General features: G+C 53.2%; 6 protein-coding genes across 6 annotated transcripts; 3 read left to right on the top strand and 3 right to left on the bottom strand.

Annotated features, from left to right (window-relative positions):
- Positions 1 to 19: 19 nt before the first annotated feature.
- On the top strand, positions 20 to 1,831 carry MAA_04723 (vacuolar sorting protein; the record flags this gene model as incomplete). Its single annotated transcript, XM_007822819.1, has 3 exons — positions 20 to 547; positions 627 to 1,610; positions 1,676 to 1,831. 3 exons carry the CDS (start codon positions 20 to 22, stop codon positions 1,829 to 1,831), a joined length of 1,668 nt encoding a protein of 555 aa, XP_007821010.1.
- A 312-nt stretch (positions 1,832 to 2,143) lies between these two features.
- On the bottom strand, positions 2,144 to 2,617 carry MAA_04724 (mitochondrial ribosomal protein; the record flags this gene model as incomplete). Its single annotated transcript, XM_007822820.1, has 1 exon — positions 2,144 to 2,617. One exon carries the CDS (start codon positions 2,615 to 2,617, stop codon positions 2,144 to 2,146), a length of 474 nt encoding a protein of 157 aa, XP_007821011.1.
- Positions 2,618 to 3,037: 420 nt separating this feature from the next.
- Positions 3,038 to 4,009, top strand: MAA_04725 (Flavin reductase-like, FMN-binding protein; the record flags this gene model as incomplete). The annotated part of the gene is made up of 2 exons (XM_007822821.2): positions 3,038 to 3,302; positions 3,360 to 4,009. 2 exons carry the CDS (start codon positions 3,038 to 3,040, stop codon positions 4,007 to 4,009), a joined length of 915 nt encoding a protein of 304 aa, XP_007821012.2.
- A 2,040-nt stretch (positions 4,010 to 6,049) lies between these two features.
- MAA_04726 (uncharacterized protein) lies at positions 6,050 to 8,232 on the top strand (the record flags this gene model as incomplete). Its single annotated transcript, XM_007822822.1, has 2 exons — positions 6,050 to 6,307; positions 6,376 to 8,232. The coding sequence occupies 2 exons, from the start codon at positions 6,050 to 6,052 to the stop codon at positions 8,230 to 8,232; spliced, it is 2,115 nt and encodes a 704-aa protein (XP_007821013.1).
- A 796-nt stretch (positions 8,233 to 9,028) lies between these two features.
- Positions 9,029 to 10,929, bottom strand: MAA_04727 (Sterol O-acyltransferase, ACAT/DAG/ARE type; the record flags this gene model as incomplete). The annotated part of the gene is made up of 3 exons (XM_007822823.1): positions 9,029 to 9,055; positions 9,119 to 10,685; positions 10,763 to 10,929. 3 exons carry the CDS (start codon positions 10,927 to 10,929, stop codon positions 9,029 to 9,031), a joined length of 1,761 nt encoding a protein of 586 aa, XP_007821014.1.
- A 1,152-nt stretch (positions 10,930 to 12,081) lies between these two features.
- MAA_04728 (Tetratricopeptide TPR_2 repeat protein) lies at positions 12,082 to 14,139 on the bottom strand (the record flags this gene model as incomplete). Its single annotated transcript, XM_007822824.1, has 2 exons — positions 12,082 to 13,255; positions 13,325 to 14,139. The coding sequence occupies 2 exons, from the start codon at positions 14,137 to 14,139 to the stop codon at positions 12,082 to 12,084; spliced, it is 1,989 nt and encodes a 662-aa protein (XP_007821015.1).
- Between the last annotated feature and the right edge of the window lie 4,536 nt (positions 14,140 to 18,675).

The following is an 18,675-nucleotide window of genomic DNA, read 5'->3' as shown; positions in this document are numbered from 1 at the left end:
CGGCCAAATATACTCAACCATGGACGTCGAGGAGTCGCCATGGGCCGACTCAGGCCACAGCTCGCAGCAGATTCCCCCGACCGGGCCTCCCAGCTCCCAGCCCGCAGGTTCGCAAGCTACATTTGCGGCACCTCGGCCCTCGCGCGGGCCACGGCGCCTCGTCGCTCAGCCTACCCGCCTTGAGGCTGTGGAGGATCCTTTGGGTCCTTTGAGTGCCTCGGCTGATGATAATGACGGAACGTCCGACGCCCCGCCGGTGCCGCCGCAGAAGGAGCAGATAGTGATTCGAACTACGATGCCTCAACAGCAACAACCCCGACGACCGATTGACCCTCACCATGTGAATGACGATGACTTCAAAAGCCCTGGAAGTCCGAGGGCACCGCCTCCAGTGGATGCTGCCAGACCGAGCAGTGTCCAAAGCAGTACACAACCTAGCGTCAGCGTCGAGCAAGCTTCCAAGCCTTCCTTCCATATCACCGTTGGTGACCCGGTCAAAATTGGTGACTTGACGAGCTCACACATTGTTTATTCTGTCAGAACAAAGGTTAGCTAAGATTGGTCCCAACATCGGGTAGTTCAAGGCCTAAGCGTTCCTGCTGACACGGAACACTCGGATTTTACAGACTACTTCTCGAGCTTATAAGCAGCCCGAATTCGAGGTCAAACGACGATATCGCGATTTCCTCTGGCTATATAATACCCTGCACACGAACAATCCCGGCTGCATCGTTCCCCCACCGCCTGAAAAGCAAGCAGTTGGTCGATTTGATAGCAATTTTGTCGAGGCTCGGCGAGCTGCTTTGGAGAAGATGCTTAACAAGACTGCCGCTCACCCTACCCTGCAACATGACGCCGACCTCAAGCTGTTCCTCGAGAGTGAGGCATTCAATGTTGATATTAAACACCGGGAGCACAAGGAACCTATTCCAACCGAAAGCAAGGGTGTGTTTGGCTCTCTGGGTATTAGTGTGGGCCGCGGAGACAAGTTTGTTGAACAAGATGATTGGTTCCACGACCGCAAGGTCTACCTTGATGCTTTGGAGAACCAGCTCAAGGGACTCCTGAAGGCCATGGAAATAATGGTTGGGCAGCGCAAGATGATGGCTGAGGCGGCCGGTGACTTTTCAGCTTCCCTTCATGCTCTTTCCACCGTTGAACTGTCGCCAACTTTGTCGGGACCTCTGGATGCCTTGTCCGAACTACAACTCACGATTCGGGATGTGTACGACCGACAGGCCCAGCAGGATGTGCTCACTTTTGGAATCATTATCGAAGAATATATCCGCCTCATTGGATCAGTGAAGCAGGCCTTTGGCCAACGTCAGAAGGGATTCTACGCCTGGCACTCCGCTGAGTCTGAGCTCCAAAAGAAGAAGAGCACACAGGACAAGTTGCTTCGACAGGGAAAGAGCCAGCAGGATCGCCTGAACCAAGTGAATGCTGAGGTTGGTGAGGCAGAGAAAAAGGTGCATCAAGCACGATTGCTATTTGAGGAGATGGGTCGATCTCTGAAAACTGAGATTGATCGCTTTGAAAAGGAAAAGGTGGAGGATTTTAAGAGCGGAGTGGAAACATTCCTCGAGAGTGCAGTCGAAGCACAAAAGGAGGTAAGATGCGTCAACATTCAGCCTTGACCCTTTTGATTCTCGATTATTTTCTGACATCTTGGTAGCTGATTGAAAAGTGGGAGACGTTTTTGATGCAACTGGATGCCGAGGATGATGAGTCGGTCTTCTATCGACCGCCTGTATACCAACAGCAGTCGAAGCCACCTGGTGACACAGCAATTGACAGGGCCAGGGCAAGGATGGATGAGGATTCTGACTAAGATAATAATAATATCTCAGTAGCGACTAGTTTCTTGTCAACAACACTCTTGTCACATTAACAAAATTTCCGGGAACCATGTGGAATAGGAGTCGGAGCTATGCTTTGATTGCATAATCCAGAGACGTCTTTTACTTTTCTTATCATACAAGATGGGTGGGCTGGTTATTGTACATATTGACAACATCTGCATTCAATCAATGCCATTGTTGAAGCCCACTGTCCACTCCGAATTCTCCGGCCCTTCTTCCCCTATGTACAAGTTCAAAGGTGATTTAGGCGCCCATCCGTCGCCTCTTGATACGTTCCGAGATTACTTCCTCCTCGTGGGCGCCTTCTTGGGTCCCGAATCCTTCATGGCACTCGTGTCCTGCGGAGCATATCCCGTAATTAAATCCGCAAACACATCGTCACTGACCTCGCTCGCCGCGGCAGGGGCGTCACCCTCGTCCGACTGGGCAGTGGCATCAAACGCGCGACCGAATCGCTCGCGAAAAGCAGCTAGTTTCCCGGCTTCGTCTAATTCGACATTTCGGAGGGACTTTTCGCTCGGCTGCCACAGGAGAGTGTTGCGGGTATCTTTTGATGCGCGGTAAATGGGGTTGGGGGATGTAGTGCGCATGGTGTAGGTCGAGCCGTCGGAGAGGGTGACAAGCTGGGTGAAGGTGTACGGCCGTCGGGGACGAGGAATGAATGTTGCGTGGCGGACTTGAATAGCTAAACTTGTAGGGTGTGTCGTGGAGGATTTGGCGTGTGAGATGGTGGTTCTTGAGGGCGCGAGGGCCATTGTGGAGGTGATCCTGCCCATCGTGAGAGTTTGCCCACCCCGCGTAAGTGCGAGCTTTGCCCTCGTAAATGCCGTTGAGACTCGTGAGATGGGCGGTGGTGGAATAGGTGGCAGTCTGGATGAGGTTGCAGGTGTGATGTGACGGTCTCTGAGCTTCTGGTGGTCGTCGCAAAATTTCCGGGCCGCTGCCAATCAGGCGCATCCACTGGCATACCAGGGCATCCCGCACAAGGATGCTCTTATCGATAAGATTTTTCTGCCCATTTTCCCGGTGACGAGCACATGCGTCGGACATACATATACAACCTCCCAACTTGCCCAACCCAGATTCCCTCCGCCCATCCTTTTGCAGCGAACGCGATTGTACGGCCTTTGGGGGGCGAAATCGCACTTGGACAGCACGATGAGCTGCATGACACAATGAAGCATACGAGCACAAGTTTGCGCAAGGTTCCGGTGGGGCGGTTGGGTGGAGGGTCATCATGGAGAGAGAGCTGCTGTGCTCGGCGGTCGATGATTGTGGAGGGGAGGAGGAAATATTTCTTGATGCCGTTGCTCAGAGGTGTTCATGATACGTTTCTGGGGGCAATTGAGATAGGCAGGTGGATAACTGGTCGACAACCGCTGCCCTTGCGCTCGCGAGCAGGGGAATCTGGGGGAGAGTCAAGGACGGCGCAATCCAGTCGTGAGTTTCTTGGCCTGAGCTGATGGTGTGTGGTCCTGGCTAATGACTGCTACCCAGGCTCTATACCAAAACACTTTCAAACATTAGCCTCGCATCAAGCATGGAAGGCCTCTTCACCAAAAGCGCCAACGGCAAACCCGGATGCCGAAACGACCCTCTCCGAACAACTCCGCTCTGTTTTTCGACTTCTCACAAACCCCATCGTCATATGCACGGCGACTCACAATGGCACGCCTCGGGCCATGACCATGTCGTCGTTTACGTCGTTGACGTTATCTCCCACGCCTCTCGTTTCGTTCAACATTGCCACGCCGAGCCGGACGCTCGATGCAATCACGTCCAGCAAGGAGTTTAATATCCACGTTCTAGCAGGCGATGAGAGCGGGGCGGCAGTCGCTGATCATTTTACACGGGGCAATATGGACGGCGTGTTTGACACCATTGAAGGGGCAACATATACGGTGGATAAAAGTCAGCATGGAGGGAGTTCGGCGCCGCTGCTGAAAGGAGAGGGCGTTTTGAGAGTGCTCCGGTGCAAGCTGTTGCCAGATGGAGCTACAGGAGGCCTGGTCCGTGTACGAGACCATGTCATCGTGTTGGGGGAGGTTGTTGAGATGATACCCGGGAATAAGACAAAAGAATTTGGGCTTGCATATGCGGATAGAAGATATAGACAGGTCGGAGGCGTCATTGAGAATGCGCGCTGACCGTTGCGCTTTGTTCCGTTTGCGGTTCGTTTGCATCGCGGCCGCCTTTGTCTGGAGCTTTGGGGACGAGACGGCGCATGTACTAATCTGGGAGCAAATGGATTGTGATTCATCAGAGTAGGAAACGAACGAAGTACATACAGTCAGCCTTTGCTGTACGTCAGCTGTAGCAAGCATTTGCTATGCGGACGGCTGTGGAGCAGATAGTAGCAGGCCAGGGCTAATAGAAGAGAAAGCTCCGTGACGCAACTCAGCATGATAGTCTGTCAATCAGGGTAGTTGAGCATAGGTGTCTCTTTGAGTAGGCTGACACAGCTCGAGCACGAGCGGAGACCGCCCGCCGCCGTTTGTCCCCACGGCCAACATTGAACGGCATGGATGGAGCCTTGGGGCCTTGGAACCTTGGAATGCCGCGGAAATTGTGTTTGCATCAAGTTGGTTGACAAGTACGACAGTTCAATTGCATGACGACGATCGTGCTAGACACTGTAGGTCGGAATGCGGGCGAGGGCAGACCTCGCAGATATATTGCGTGTGTGGGCATTTTAGGTTTTCAAGTCACAGGCGCGAAGTCAGTTTGTCTCTATGACGGTGGCTGAAGCTATTGCGAGATGGCCTTAGCTAGTAGGCCGGGGCGTGGTAAGTTACTAATTACGCTGGTACATCTGACGCGTTATAATACATAGACGGTCTACTTTTCTAGTCTCTTACTATCCTTGGCCTGGTATAGCCTAATATTATTTTAAATTTTACGCTTATATAATACTTATATTATGCGTGTAATTTTATTTGACTACAGAGCAAAATAATTAAAAATTAATTAACACTGTAGGTTGGAGCTGCCCGCCAATCGGCCAGCCACTTGGTACTGGCATCGCGCGAGGCTGCGAGAAATTTCAGATCCATGTCCGGTCAAATAGGACCCTTGGAGGCGACGTTGTGGGGGCGGCCTGGCCTATGAGGAACCAGGCTCAAGAGCTGGCGCCGTGGATCAGTCAAAGGGGAGCCACAGGCCCGCGCAGCCTCGCCACAGCGACCGTTCAGCCTTCCGGGAGAAAAAGTGAGGCGTATCGAGTGCGTAAAAACAAACAACGACGCCAGTGTGGCCTACATAGCTTCCAAGATAAAAAAAAAAAAAAAAAAAGGCACCAGTTAACCTCCGTCATAGGCTCATGATGTAACTTCAGGTCATCCCATTGTGCTCGCGAAAGGTCTAGAATTGTAAATGGCCATTCTTTGACAGCGGTCAAGAGAAATTGTGGGGTTCCCTGTTGGCCTGCCGCCTAGCATTGACCTGAAGGGCTGCCTAGCTTCTCAGCGCTGGAGCCAGGCTGGATGCACTTGATGGCACGCCTGTGGGCACCTGGCGGCTGCTGCTAGAAGGCTCCAGTAGAAGCACCAGACATCTGGACCTCTTGCAGCCGCACCCTGCACGCCCGGCAGCAACGGCCCGTAGCCAATCAGCGCGGGCCATGTCGTTGCTGTGGAAAAGGCACAGCCGTAGAATCTCATGGAATCTCGACTTTCTGGAGCCGGAGCAAGCACCAGCACCACCTTGAGAAGCCCTTTTTTATTTCTTCACTCTCTGCTTCCCCTCGACTTTTGATTTTCTCCTCCCATCTCTCTCCATACTCTCGCATTCCTCCAACCACTACCAAATCTTAATTAGCCCATCGAGACTTTCAGTTCTCCCTTGGAGCTGTGAACACTTCCCTTTCCTTTATACCAACCAAGCGTCTAGGTAAGCTTCAGTTTCCTGCCCTCCCCGCCACCTCGACTCGCCCGCATTTGCCTTCGATTTCCCCTTCGGCCTGCTCTTGAAGGACGGGCTTTCCTGGATCAAACAAGCGGGTTAAAGCCCGTGTTGGCCATCAATTATTTCATATGGAAGTAATTGAAATCTCCCTCAAGCTTGCAACCACTTTATTGTCTCCCCTCCCAAGCACCTGGACAGCACCGTTGACTCACGATTTTGCAAAAGTTTGTTGAACACTAAAACTAACCTTGATCAGACAATTCCTCCTTTAGATACCCATCACAATGTCTGAGACTTTCGAGTTCCAGGCTGAGATCTCTCAGCTTCTCTCCCTCATCATCAACACTGTCTACTCCAACAAAGAAATCTTCTTGAGAGAACTTGTTTCCAATGCCTCCGATGCTTTGGACAAGATCCGCTACAAGGCCCTGTCCGACCCTACCCAGCTCGACTCTGGAAAGGACTTGCGCATTGATATCATCCCCAACAAGGAGGCCAAGACTTTGACCATCCGGGATACCGGTATTGGTATGACCAAGGCTGTAAGTTGAAGACCACTTCATTTGCTATCCTAAGAGGGTGAGCTTGATGGCTAACATTTCTTGAATAGGACCTCGTCAACAACCTGGGTACCATTGCCCGCTCCGGTACCAAGCAGTTCATGGAGGCTTTGACAGCTGGTGCCGATGTTTCCATGATTGGTCAGTTTGGTGTTGGTTTCTACTCCGCGTACCTCGTTGCCGACAAGGTCACTGTCGTCTCCAAGAACAACGATGACGAGCAGTACATCTGGGAGTCTAGTGCTGGTGGTACCTTCAGCATCACCGCTGACACCGAGGGCCAGCAGCTCGGCCGCGGTACCTCCATTATCCTCCACCTCAAGGACGAGCAGGCTGAATACCTGAATGAGAGCAAGATCAAGGAGGTTATCAAGAAGCACTCCGAGTTCATCTCCTACCCCATCTACCTCCACGTCCAGAAGGAGACTGAGAAGGAGGTTCCTGATGAGGATGCCGAGGCCGAGGAGGTCAAGGAAGAGGAGGGTGACGACAAGAAGCCTCGTATCGAGGAGGTTGATGACGAGGATGAGGAGAAGGAAAAGAAGAAGAAGACCAAGAAGGTCAAGGAGACCACCATTGAGGAAGAGGAGCTCAACAAGCAGAAGCCCATCTGGACCCGCAATCCCCAGGATATTACTCAGGAGGAGTATGCTTCATTCTACAAGTCTCTTTCCAACGACTGGGAAGACCACCTTGCCGTCAAGCACTTCTCCGTCGAGGGTCAGCTCGAATTCCGCGCCATCCTCTTCGTCCCTAAGCGTGCTCCCTTTGATCTCTTTGAGACCAAGAAGACTAAGAACAATATCAAGCTCTATGTCCGCCGTGTCTTCATCACTGACGACGCTACTGAGCTCATCCCTGAGTGGCTCAGCTTCGTCAAGGGTGTAGTCGACTCTGAGGACCTTCCCCTCAACCTGTCTCGTGAGACCCTCCAGCAGAACAAGATCATGAAGGTCATCAAGAAGAACATTGTCAAGAAGTCTCTCGAGCTCTTCCAGGAGATTGCCGAGGACAAGGAGCAGTTCGACAAGTTCTACAGTGCTTTCTCCAAGAACTTGAAGCTCGGTATCCACGAGGACTCTCAGAACCGCCAGCAGCTTGCCAAGCTTCTGCGCTTCAACTCAACCAAGTCTGGTGACGAAATGACCTCTCTGTCCGACTACGTTACTCGCATGCCTGAGCACCAGAAGAATATGTACTACATCACTGGCGAGTCCATCAAGGCTGTCTCCAAGTCTCCCTTCCTTGACACTCTCAAGGAGAAGGGTTTCGAAGTTCTCTTCCTCGTCGACCCCATTGATGAGTACGCCATGACTCAGCTCAAGGAGTTTGAGGAGAAGAAGCTCGTTGATATCACAAAGGACTTCGAACTCGAGGAGACTGACGAGGAGAAGAAGGCTCGCGAGGAGGAGGAAAAGGAGTATGAGAGCCTGGCTAAGAGCCTCAAGAACGTTCTCGGCGAGAAGGTTGAGAAGGTTGTTGTCAGCCACAAACTCGGCCTCTCCCCATGCGCCATCCGAACCGGCCAGTTTGGTTGGTCTGCCAACATGGAGCGTATTATGAAGGCCCAGGCCCTCCGTGACACCTCCATGTCCAGCTACATGTCCTCCAAGAAGACCTTTGAGATCTCCCCCAAGTCTCCTATCATCCAGGAGCTCAAGAAGAAGGTTGAAACTGACGGTGAGAACGACCGTACCGTCAAGTCCATCGTCCAGCTTCTGTTCGAGACCTCCCTGCTCGTGTCTGGCTTCACAATCGAGGAGCCTGCTGGCTTCGCTGAGCGCATTCACAAGCTCGTCCAGCTCGGCCTCAACATCGAGGAGGACGACTCTGCCCCTGCTGAGGCTCCCGCCGAAGCTGCCCCTGCCGCCGAGACTGGCGACAGCGCCATGGAGGAGGTTGACTAAATGCGTCGCAATGTACACTCGCACAGAAGTTAGAAAAGTTTTCACGGAGTTGGACGGTGTTTTAGAGCAAACGGACTCTGGAACGTGCACATGGTTTTTGAATTTCTTATTTCTCTGCGTGCGGAAATTGATGCTTTGCTTGGCCATAATTCCCGGGCGGTCCTCCCATTTGGGATGGAGCAGGGTGTACTTTACCAGCTAGCTATGATTATGAGGTAGACGGATGAATGAAATGGCATAAACAATGCTTCTCTTGGTTGACTTGTGAAGATGTGACTGATGTATTTTCGTAACTATGTAGACGGTATATCAAGACGGTGGCCCTTGCCTCTCTCCGGATGGATGAAAGAAGCGAGGTACGCACAAGCACGGCACAAAGACTACAAGTTCTCGATGCAAGGGCTTCCAAGGCTCGAGATGCGCTACTTTGTAAACTGGTGCTTTCCTCTGGTAGCACTCCGTAAGGTGATTAGTGATTGCAGTCGCCGCGTGCGATGGAGGATGCAGAATTGCAGATCATGATGGACAGGTGCAGCACTTTGGCTGATGGTAGCCCCGCTTTTAATCCACCTGATGTTAGCTCTCTGCGAGACTAGGAGGACAACATATTGACGTGGCTGGGTGACGCTTGACTAGACGTAATTACGGCAACGAAAATGAAAGGGTATCTTTGTTGAGTGATGGCTAAAAATAAATTGAAAAAAAAAAAAAAAAAGATGGCGCGCATGACTGTTTGTGACAGACAGCTGAGGCCACAGTCGACGAGGCGGCTAATTTGTGGGAAATATAAACAAAGCTATACAAGCACGTAAAGAGCACATATCTGATTCCGGTTAGCCGTGGGAAAGCATATATTACTCGACAGAGAGCGAGAGAGAGAACGTACCAGGCTCAGGCCCAGAATCATGGAGCACCAAAAGCAGACATTGTTCAGCGTCTTCCTGCCCCGGATGAACCTCGTGCGCTGCAGCATGACAATGGGCAGCTGCAGCATCTGGCAGATGAAGCCGTAGCCGCGAATCTTCTTGGTGATGCAGGCCATGACGACCTCGTGCATGGCGGCGGAGATGAGGAAGGTGATGAGGGTGGCGACGACTTTGCCCGTGTGCGGGCGCGAGGCGCTGTAGACATGGCGACGCAGGAACGAGTAGACGGGCACGTTCCACTCGCGCGAAAACTCCATCCAGTCGGTCGAGTTCCACCAGTCGGCGTAGAAGTGGCGGTCGGCGAAGCGGGTGATTTCGGCAAAGGCGCCGAGGACGTACTCGAAGATGACGAGGAAGACGAGCAGGAAGGTGAGCATGAAGGGGAAGAGGAGCCACGAGATGGACTCGGCGAGGATGAGGAGGGCCTCGGGGGCGGAGACGGGCGACGAGGAGGTGAGGCGGCGCTGGGCGTCGACGAGCACGGGCAGGATGAACTCCTCCGAGGTGACGGTGAGGAGGAAGATGCAGCCAAAGGTGGCGATGGTCTTGGCGACGAGCGAGGTCCAGTTGATGCGCGGGGTGCGCGGGTACTCGAGCTCGTAGCAGAGGGTTGGGCAGAAGAGGTAGTCGATGTAGTTGGCCCAGGTGAGGTTGCGCGGGTACGTGGTGTTGCCCATGGGGGAGGTGAGTTCGCGGGCGAGGGCCTCGCGGAGGGCTTGGATGTCGAGGCGGGCGGCGGCGGTGGCGGCGGCGGATGGTGACGACGGGTGCGTCGTGTGATGGAGATGCTGCTGCTTGGTGAGCTCGGGGAGTGATGATGATGGGTTGTTGTCGTTCTGCGACGAGGGGATGCCCGAGATGCTGCCGCGGCGGAGGTTGGCGGTGGGATAGACGTAGGCCGGGCTCGTGTCGGCCTCGTCGCCGGGTGCGTCGAGCGAGCGCAGGCGCTTCTCCGTCTCGGACAGGTGGCCGTTGTAGAAGGCGTACGAGTGCATCTTCATGAGCATCACCATGGTGTGCAGCAGCAGGAAGACGTGGGCGGTCCACGTCCACTCGAGCACAAAGGGCACGGCGATCCAGAGCGCCAGCCACAGCACCTGGTAGATGCTCTGGATGGCCATGCCGCCCCTTTCCCAGGTCAGCACGGCGCCGGCCGGGGCTCTCCTGAAGACGGCGTGCAGCGGCAGGCCCGCGAGCGACGTGGCCACCATGAGGAAGTCGGCGATGGCCAGGTGCCACAGCTTGACGGTGAACAGGCTCCAGATCTGGATGCGCAGGGGGTACCCCGTGTCCCGCATGTTGCGCAGCATCGTGGTGATGCCCATGATGGCCAGCCCGATCCAGAACAGGTTGAAGAAGCCGTGGAAGTCGCGGTAGTCGCTCTCCGGGTCAAAGTGCGACACGCGCGAGGCGTACTCGATGGTCGGGAAGAGGCGGCGCTTCTGCTCGGCGCGCGCGAGCTTGCGTGCGCAAGAGAGCGACACAGCCGACGGGGGCGCGTTCTCCGGCACGGGCGTGGACTGGCCGCTGTCGTCGTCGGGTCAGTCAGTACTTGCGGCATCCAAATCTGCTCATGGTGTTTCTTGCTCGGAAGCACGACTCACCTCGTCAACCCGCTTGCTGGCGCGCTCTCGCTCACCCCCCCGAGTTGGCCGTCGCTCCCGCCGGACAGCGTCCGCGCAGCTTGCGTACGGATGCCCTTTCGCGGTCGCGGCCGCAGGATGTGCTCGTGCTCGTGGCCATTGGCCATGACGTCCGCGGATAAGCCCATGGTGTTTTCCTTCTTTCTTCTTCCCTCGCGATACCAGCCCTAGCTCCCTGCTTTCGAGCGACCTTGGGCGTCCCGAGAATCTGCAGGTAGACCCTGATACCAAGGTCCCTGCGCGAATCGTCGTCTGCTCGACGGCAAACCTGTACGCCGCTCAAGAGGAAGACAAAATGTCGCCACGCTACTCAAAGAAAGAAGCCCGCTCGGCGCAACAATCCAAGACGAATCCACAAACCACTCCACGATGAGGAGAATGCAGAAAAAAGCAGCAATTTGCTATTGAAAAGCAGACGCAAAAAAAAAAAAAAATAACAGCCCTGGGCGAAAGTGGCCAGCTAATGTACCAGGAGGACAAAGGCGCTACGTCAGCAAGCTTACTTTGCAGCCCAGGAGAACGGCTTCGGGAACGCCCCACGCCGTGTGTCGTCCGCCTTGGCACGCTGCTTACTGCGAGTAATATGTACAACAACCGGACTTGCCTGGCAGAAGCGATCCTGCGACATGGCGACGTGCCGAGGTAAAAAAAAATGCCAACGTCTTCTCCGGCAATCGTGGCCGCAGCAGCAGGATGCAATTTTAGTGAGAGGCGACCGAGGGGGGAGGAAGGATGATCGACGTCGTTTGTTGTGCCTTGTCGGAGCTGTCAAACTGTCACTCACCCCCCCGCGTCGTATTCGGATAGCAAGCTTCGCAATTGGCTGCGCTCAATGAGTTGGCCTGGGCCCGGAAGCTGTTCAATGTTCCGTCGGTCGGTCGAAAAATAGACTTTCTGCCACAGCGGGAATGGCGGGCCACAGAATGAACGACAACTTTGGCCTACGTACTTACGTCTGGTCTATGTACATATGTACTGTCCTTAATATTAAACTCGATTGGATCCCAACTCACCTACTACCTACCTACTAGGTAGATAATCAAGTAGGTCGGTAGATAAAATACTAGGCGTAAAACTCGCGGCCTACTAGTAAAAGCTATCTCGTTATAGCTTTAGCAATTATTATTATAAGAGCAAATATAAAGCTTAAATATAATAATAAAAGAGCTATTAAATTAGCTTCTACAAAAATTAAAAAAACTAAAATTATTGAATAATATTAATGTAATAATTTTTATATATTTTTATATATTAAAGCTAAAATTACATTGAGGGGATTGCTATATCTCCTTAGTAAATCGGGTATGTACAGCAAAGCTCCACGGCATATTTAGCCACCACTCGCCGTTAAGAGCTTGGAGATATGTTCGCCACCATTGGGCATTTTGACTTCCTACAAAAATCATATAACTACAGCCCTCCTCATGCAGTTTACTGGCAAACTGTTGTAAACCCTCCTGAGCTAGCAACCGCCGCTCTTCTCGTCGTTGGTTTTCTAGCTTGTCAGCCTGCATCCCCGGATCCACCACGCTGTCAACCTCCTTGACAATATGCAACGTCTGACGCAGCGAATCTACAGTACGCGGAAACAGGCGCTGTAGTGGACCACCGTGACTCAATCGTGTGTGCTTGGTTCGCGGAGACACTGAGACAGCCCCAGAAATGAGATTGCGCTTGCTAAAGTCTTTTGCCTTGTAGTAATGCACCTCGTCAATGAGATTGGTGTTGAGCCACATATTGACCATCTTACCCAGCGTCCCATTCAGGTCGGAGCCGGCCTGGTCTAAATCACTAGCATATATGATTCTAAATGTCATGAGCTTGTACTCGAGCTCCAAAAGGTGCAACCGAAGTCGCAAGATTGGCTCATCGTCGAAGCCAAAGCTATCTGCGAACCTTGATGGTGATTTTATCCGAATCCCGCTTCGGGAGCTCCTCGTCGAGGTATTGGACAAGGATATTGTCGACTCGTGCGACCTGGCCGAAGGCGACGGGCTGGCTTCGCGCAGCATGCTGTCGGTCCTATGCACGTCGCGCGCGTAATTGACACAAAGGAAGAAATCTTGGAATGTCCGTTCAGCGAGACTAGTGGGCTGCCGCCGCAGAGACTCCCTCGCTCTCTGGGCCGCCACGTGAAAGTCGAGGCACTCAATGAGTAACTTGTCGTAAAAGGCTTCCACGTAGGTTTTAACTGTCTTCCAGTGAACATAATACCACATGGCCGAGACGTTTGAAATTCCATGTCGGAGAAATATGTGTGCCAAGTTGGTTGCGGCACCAGACCGGTTGTATGCCGATAGACATGCATTGAGCACAACATTTTCGACCCGATGCCGATAAAGAACCTCGGCAACGGCTTCAGCTTTGGCAAGTTGCGTCTGAGGGAAGGAATACTCTGAAGCACTGGGCCTATGCTGCCTTGCGAACAACAACCAGGGAACCGGTACGCCGGACCTGAGCCATGCCGGTTAGCAAGTAGATTCAAGGTAATCAAATTGGAAGAGAGGGGACATGGCTACGCACTCATTACGCATAATTCGCCCGTGGAGGTCAAAGTGAACCAAATTAAAGTCGACATTTTGCTTGGCTCGTATGTCCAAATGACGGTCTAGTTCTTCGAGGCTACCCGGCCGCACAATTTCGAGGGTAAGACGGCTTCGGAGCTTCTTTTGAAGATTCATGAGTGGCCATTGTGCCAGGTCTGGCTCCGGATCTCGTTCGGCGCCGGTGCGGGAAAAGTCGCGGGCAATAACCAGCAAAATGTTGAAGGTGGCGTTGCGGTCTGCTTGAATTGCTGCTAGCCGCGGGCCGTCTGGTCGTGGCGGTTCAAGGAATCGAGGAGCCGGGAAGTCACTGACCCGCGTCACGCGCAAGCGCAATTTGGGTAGCCGTGCAATCTCTACGGACTCTAGTAGCTCCCATGCTAGGCAATGAATGCCGCCATTGCCCACGGCGCGGTTGTCGTGATGCTCAACCACATAGATTTGAGCTTCAGACTCGCCGGAGTTGAAGAAACTTGTCTGGTTATCCAGCTGGTCGAACAGTAGCCTGCCATACTCTTCAATTCGCTTCTCTGCCAGCTCTATTGCATCCTCCTGGTCGGGCCCGTCGGGGATCGGATTCTGGGAGCTCCAGCGGGGCCTGTCGGAGCTTCGCAAATACTGCTCAAAGACTCCCTTGTAGTCAACTTGGAGAAACGGGTCCTCAATATCTGCCGAGGTCGGGGCATTATTGTTGAGACGAATCGAGACTCTCCATTTGCGCTTCTTGACGGCGTTGACTTGGCCCTCGGCTTCCAGGTCATGGGGCCGCGACGAGCGTATGTAAATCACACTCATCTCTTGATGGTTGTTGGCAAGGGTATGGTTAACTGGTCTCTTTCTGCGTAGATTAGCTGCATATTCTGGCAGATTCGGCAGCTGTCGCGTGCTCAACTTGCGCTTCCTGAGTATTGCTTTGGGGGAGAGAAAGTATTGGGCCATACAACTCGGTCCTGAGAATCAGAGCATGTTAGCATGCGCAATGTACGCGGCACGCACAACATGTCGTGCAGTATATGCGTGCATGTGGGTGTATGTGAATGTATATAGGTGTATATAGGTGTATGTGGGTGTATATAGGTGTTTATAGGCGCATATAGGTGTATATGCATGTTGCCAGAGGCTGGAGGGAACATTGAAGGGAAATACACCAGACCAGACCTACCAACAGAGGTTTGCTGGGCGGCGCTCAAAAGAAGGGGAACTGACCTGGGGGAGCCAACTGGTTTGGTGCGACTTGGCCGATGTTAAAAGGAAAAAACAGAAGACGTACCAAATCAAGACCTCGCACTCGTGTAAGGCCTCGACTTTTGGCACAGTCGTTAAAAATTGACAGCCGGCCAGCCGGGGTCAACTAGTCGACTTGGCCTGGACGTTTCTCAGAGATGTCTACAGATCAGTGAGTGAGCCGTCTGGTCCGTCTTGAGTAGCCATGTCAGGGGAGGGGATGCATGTGAAAGAAAGCTGCGCCGGTATAGAGAGAGGAAGAAGATGGAGAAAAGGAAAGAGGTCAGAAACGTACAGTTGCGTGACAAGTCGTTGCGTCTTATTTGTGAGGAAAGGTAAGAACAAAGGGAGGAGAGCTGAAATGCGAGACTGGGGTTCACCAGACTGTTTAAGTGGTCTCGGGGCCTCCAAGCCGGCAGCTGTTGAGCCTCCGGACAGGTGTTGACTGCCTGCTCAGGACGCGAGTATCCCGGTACTTGAGTTAGCGCCGGGGCTGGTGAGTACAGGGAAGTACCTTGGACAGCTTAGCTACTGAAGCAGGTACTGAAGCGTCCAATATTGCCAGGGTGCGCAATGCCTGGTGGCTGTTGTACTGGGAAAACGGCAGGTGCGATGCAGCACTCGAGCGCAATATCCAGATGGCCTGCGCAAGTCGAAGTAGTGCTCAGCCTGCTTCGCGGGCAAGGAATCACAAGTTTAGAAGCCTGCCGTTGGAAGACGTTTGTGGAGAGGCCAATCGAGACCAAGACCGTGCCCAGGTTGGTAAGTTACCTAGGTAGTTGCTGCAGCGGCTTCGGCTTTGTGTGTCTGCACAACGTGGGCCGGCACTCAGCGCTTGGCAACTTGGCAACCCGCAACTGCAGAACTGGCTGCAGCGTCAAGGACCTGAGGTCAGCGGTGGCGCAGGCGACTGGCGGGAAGCGCCCGGGCGGCGTGCGGCAAGCCGAGAAGGAGGGGGGGAGCAACGATCAAGATTGATGGCCCGGGAAACTGTGGGTTCGCACGCGCGGGGCGCATGCAGGAGTGCGAGATGTGCGAGATGGTGAGATGGGCGGGATGGAGGAGTGGGTATCCTCTTTGTCTGGCTGGCCGGTCTGTGTGCGGCGTCAATATATGCAAAGACTGGTCGTAGTTGTTGATTGGGGGCCGCTGGCTCGACAAGGCTGTCAAGGAGGTAGGGAGTAGTTTTTTGATGTTTTTAGAAGTCCGTGTCTGGTGTGATATTCCCATGCAGAGGCGGACAAGGGTCCCTTCAAATATGCAAGGGGGGCAGCCGCATGGACAATGGGTATAATTGGGATCATGGAGTCAGCGGCCGTTGAAGGCGACACACGCAGAACAAAGAATGCACGCGCGCACCACGGTGCTGGCTCGAGGCAACATCGAGACGGGCCACTTGATCTGGCAAATGGGTCGCGGCGAGGTCACCGCAGGGCCACAAGCTCTGTCTGGTGCAACGGGAAGCCTCTAGACGAGAATCACGTCCAGCCTCGCACCGGGCCTGGCATTCCAGCGTCTTGCGGAGATGCACAGGGACGAAGGCCATGACGCCATGCCGCCGTGACGCCGTGACGACGAACATCGGCCAGCGCCTCACTCGCTTCGTTTCCTGCCAGGCATCCAGAATTAACCGTGGTGGTTGGGAAGATTGAATCGACTCTTGGTCGGCGGCATTCAGAGTCATATGGCCAGAGCGCCGCTCCTTCTCGGTGCTTCGCGTCTCGTCTCGTCCCGTCAATTGACCAGACGGCACCATCTCCGCGCCTCACTTGCCACGTGCACCTTGATTGACAGCTTGGGATGCCGAGCTTTACTAATTGATGGCTCCAGTCTCGACACTGCCGGCCGGCGGAGCGTGCAAGTTTTAAATTTGAAATATTCAATGTTGGCCATCTACTTACATATGTACCAGCCACCCTACATAAAAGGCAGGTCCAGGCAGGCAATGCAGGCCCAGGGCTGCAGCACAACCGAAGACCTTGTGCAATCTTCTCGACGTCCACGGCACACACCAGATCACCTGCTCACGGTAATTACAGCCCGGCACTTCCTTGGCCTACGTATGCAACAGCAACCTCCTTGAGCCGCATGGCCCTGGATGCTACCGAACTCGACCATGTGTCAAAAGGTCGCACCGCTAGTCCCTGGTCGCAGCCTGCAGCTGTTGTCTCACAGTCACGACCTCAGCCCTGCCATCACAGGACCTGCACTCATGTCGTCACACCAAGGCACCAACTTCAATGTTCTCGTGTCTGATTTGCCTCGCCGAGCCATGAGCCGCGTCGCCCTCAATTCAATCTTCGTTTGGGGTGGGGGCGCGCCACCAGTTTGCTTCTCGGTATCGCACCAAGGCGTCCTCCCTTGTACAGTGGTGTTGGGCTGACGATTCACTCATCAACGCTGAAGACGTGCATGTGGCCTTGGGACAGTTTACAACAGTTAGCTTGGACCAGGCAAATGGCGCCGATATGCCCATGCACAAAAATCTATTTTGGTGGCTGTGGCTGTGGCTGGCGCCATTCAAGCGTTGCCGAATTTAGACGACGAAAAGTGTCTGGTACTACATAAGGCTTCATCAAGTCAATTTATATACTCCCTCGCGAAGCAGCCATCGGTATAATTATAGTTGTACGCACTCTGCGACCGCTGACTTTGGTCATGATTCTCAGAACCCTGTTAAGGAAGCACAGGCTATAATATCCTCCGCTAAAATAATACGTAGAATTTAACAAGGATTCCATGAGCAACAATCGCACACGGCACCGCTACAGCTGCCCTTTTTACCACAAGATGGTGGCGCGGTTTGCCAAATTGCACGTGCTACCACCGTGCAGCGCTTCCAAACTTTGAATGAAGCGGATGAATTGACACTCTTCATCCTGAACCATGCCAAAAAGTCTACAAATTTGTATCGTAGGTCCAAAATTAGCTGCAGCTATTTCTTCATGTTCTCTATTCTTTTCTTCCCAAGACCTCACCGACTGCCTCAAATGGCTTCACTGCCCAATGAAAGCACTTGCCAGTCGTGATGGATTGGGTATCATTGCCATCGGTACTCCGTATTATGCGTGAAATCTCTACATCTCCATCTTCGAACTCATCCGCGCCAGACCCCAGAAACGCGAGGTATCCTTGAAACTCTACGCTTCTCCGAGGAGAGTTCTAGACTTCAGAAGGCAAGACATGGAGAATGCCTTGCCGCAGACGCGCATTTAAAATATTGATGAGAACCCTTCCAGTTTCTCTATTGCGTCACTTTGGCAGTGGCCGCAAATATGATACTCCCGAGTCCCGACCTCTAGGTGCAGGCTGTAATGATCCCATTTCTCTTGATAATGAATGCTAGGGATAGCATTAGTATAAGTGGTACGAGATTGCAAAGATGGTTGTTTACGCCAAAGAAGACAAGAATAAGAAGATGGGCCGCAAAGGTAAAGACTAGATGCCTTACTTGTCGATGTGTTCTCCATCACGACGCCAACACCCACATACGTGATACTGACTGCCTACGTTGACGTCTTTGCAGCACGCGCCGTGTCAAGTGCGATGAATCCAAGCCAACCTGTAAGAATCGTAAATCATTGGGGCGAGAATGCGGCGGCTATGCATATCGTGCTGGCCTGGAAACTCATGTACCACTCTGCCAGCGGCCCGGACACATGCACCTCCTGGGATTCAACGCAGTCAACAGGAGCTCTTGGTGTTTGAACTTCTCTGCAATAACGCAGTCCATCAGGTAGCCGACAATTTTGATGTCGCCTTCTGGTCACGACATGTTTTGCGAGCCACTCAATCAATTCCCGCACGTTGGCACGCATGCCTGGCGCCGGCAGCCATGACGGCCAGAATGCAAATTATATCCTCAAACGCAAACGCAGATCCTTGTAGGCACACCAGCCAGGCCTGAAAATACTACACATTTGCACTCAGTCACTAAGAAAAATCAATTCAATGTTGTGTTCCAATTACACTCCGAGGCTTGACCCCTGGTCCAACATACATGGACCGAGAGACGCTTCTTCTTCTTCTCGCCAATGTTGTGTTCATCGGGGTTTGCTGTATCCTAGGCGATGCTGACCAAGAACTGGATCATGCACAAAACAACTC

The sequence above is a fragment of the Metarhizium robertsii genome (genome assembly GCF_000187425.2).
Source record: "Metarhizium robertsii ARSEF 23 chromosome Unknown MAA_Scf_1, whole genome shotgun sequence".
NCBI lineage: Eukaryota > Fungi > Ascomycota > Sordariomycetes > Hypocreales > Clavicipitaceae > Metarhizium > Metarhizium robertsii.
The sequence above is the reverse complement of the archived record's forward strand: the minus strand, read 5'-3'. Positions and strand labels throughout refer to the sequence as shown.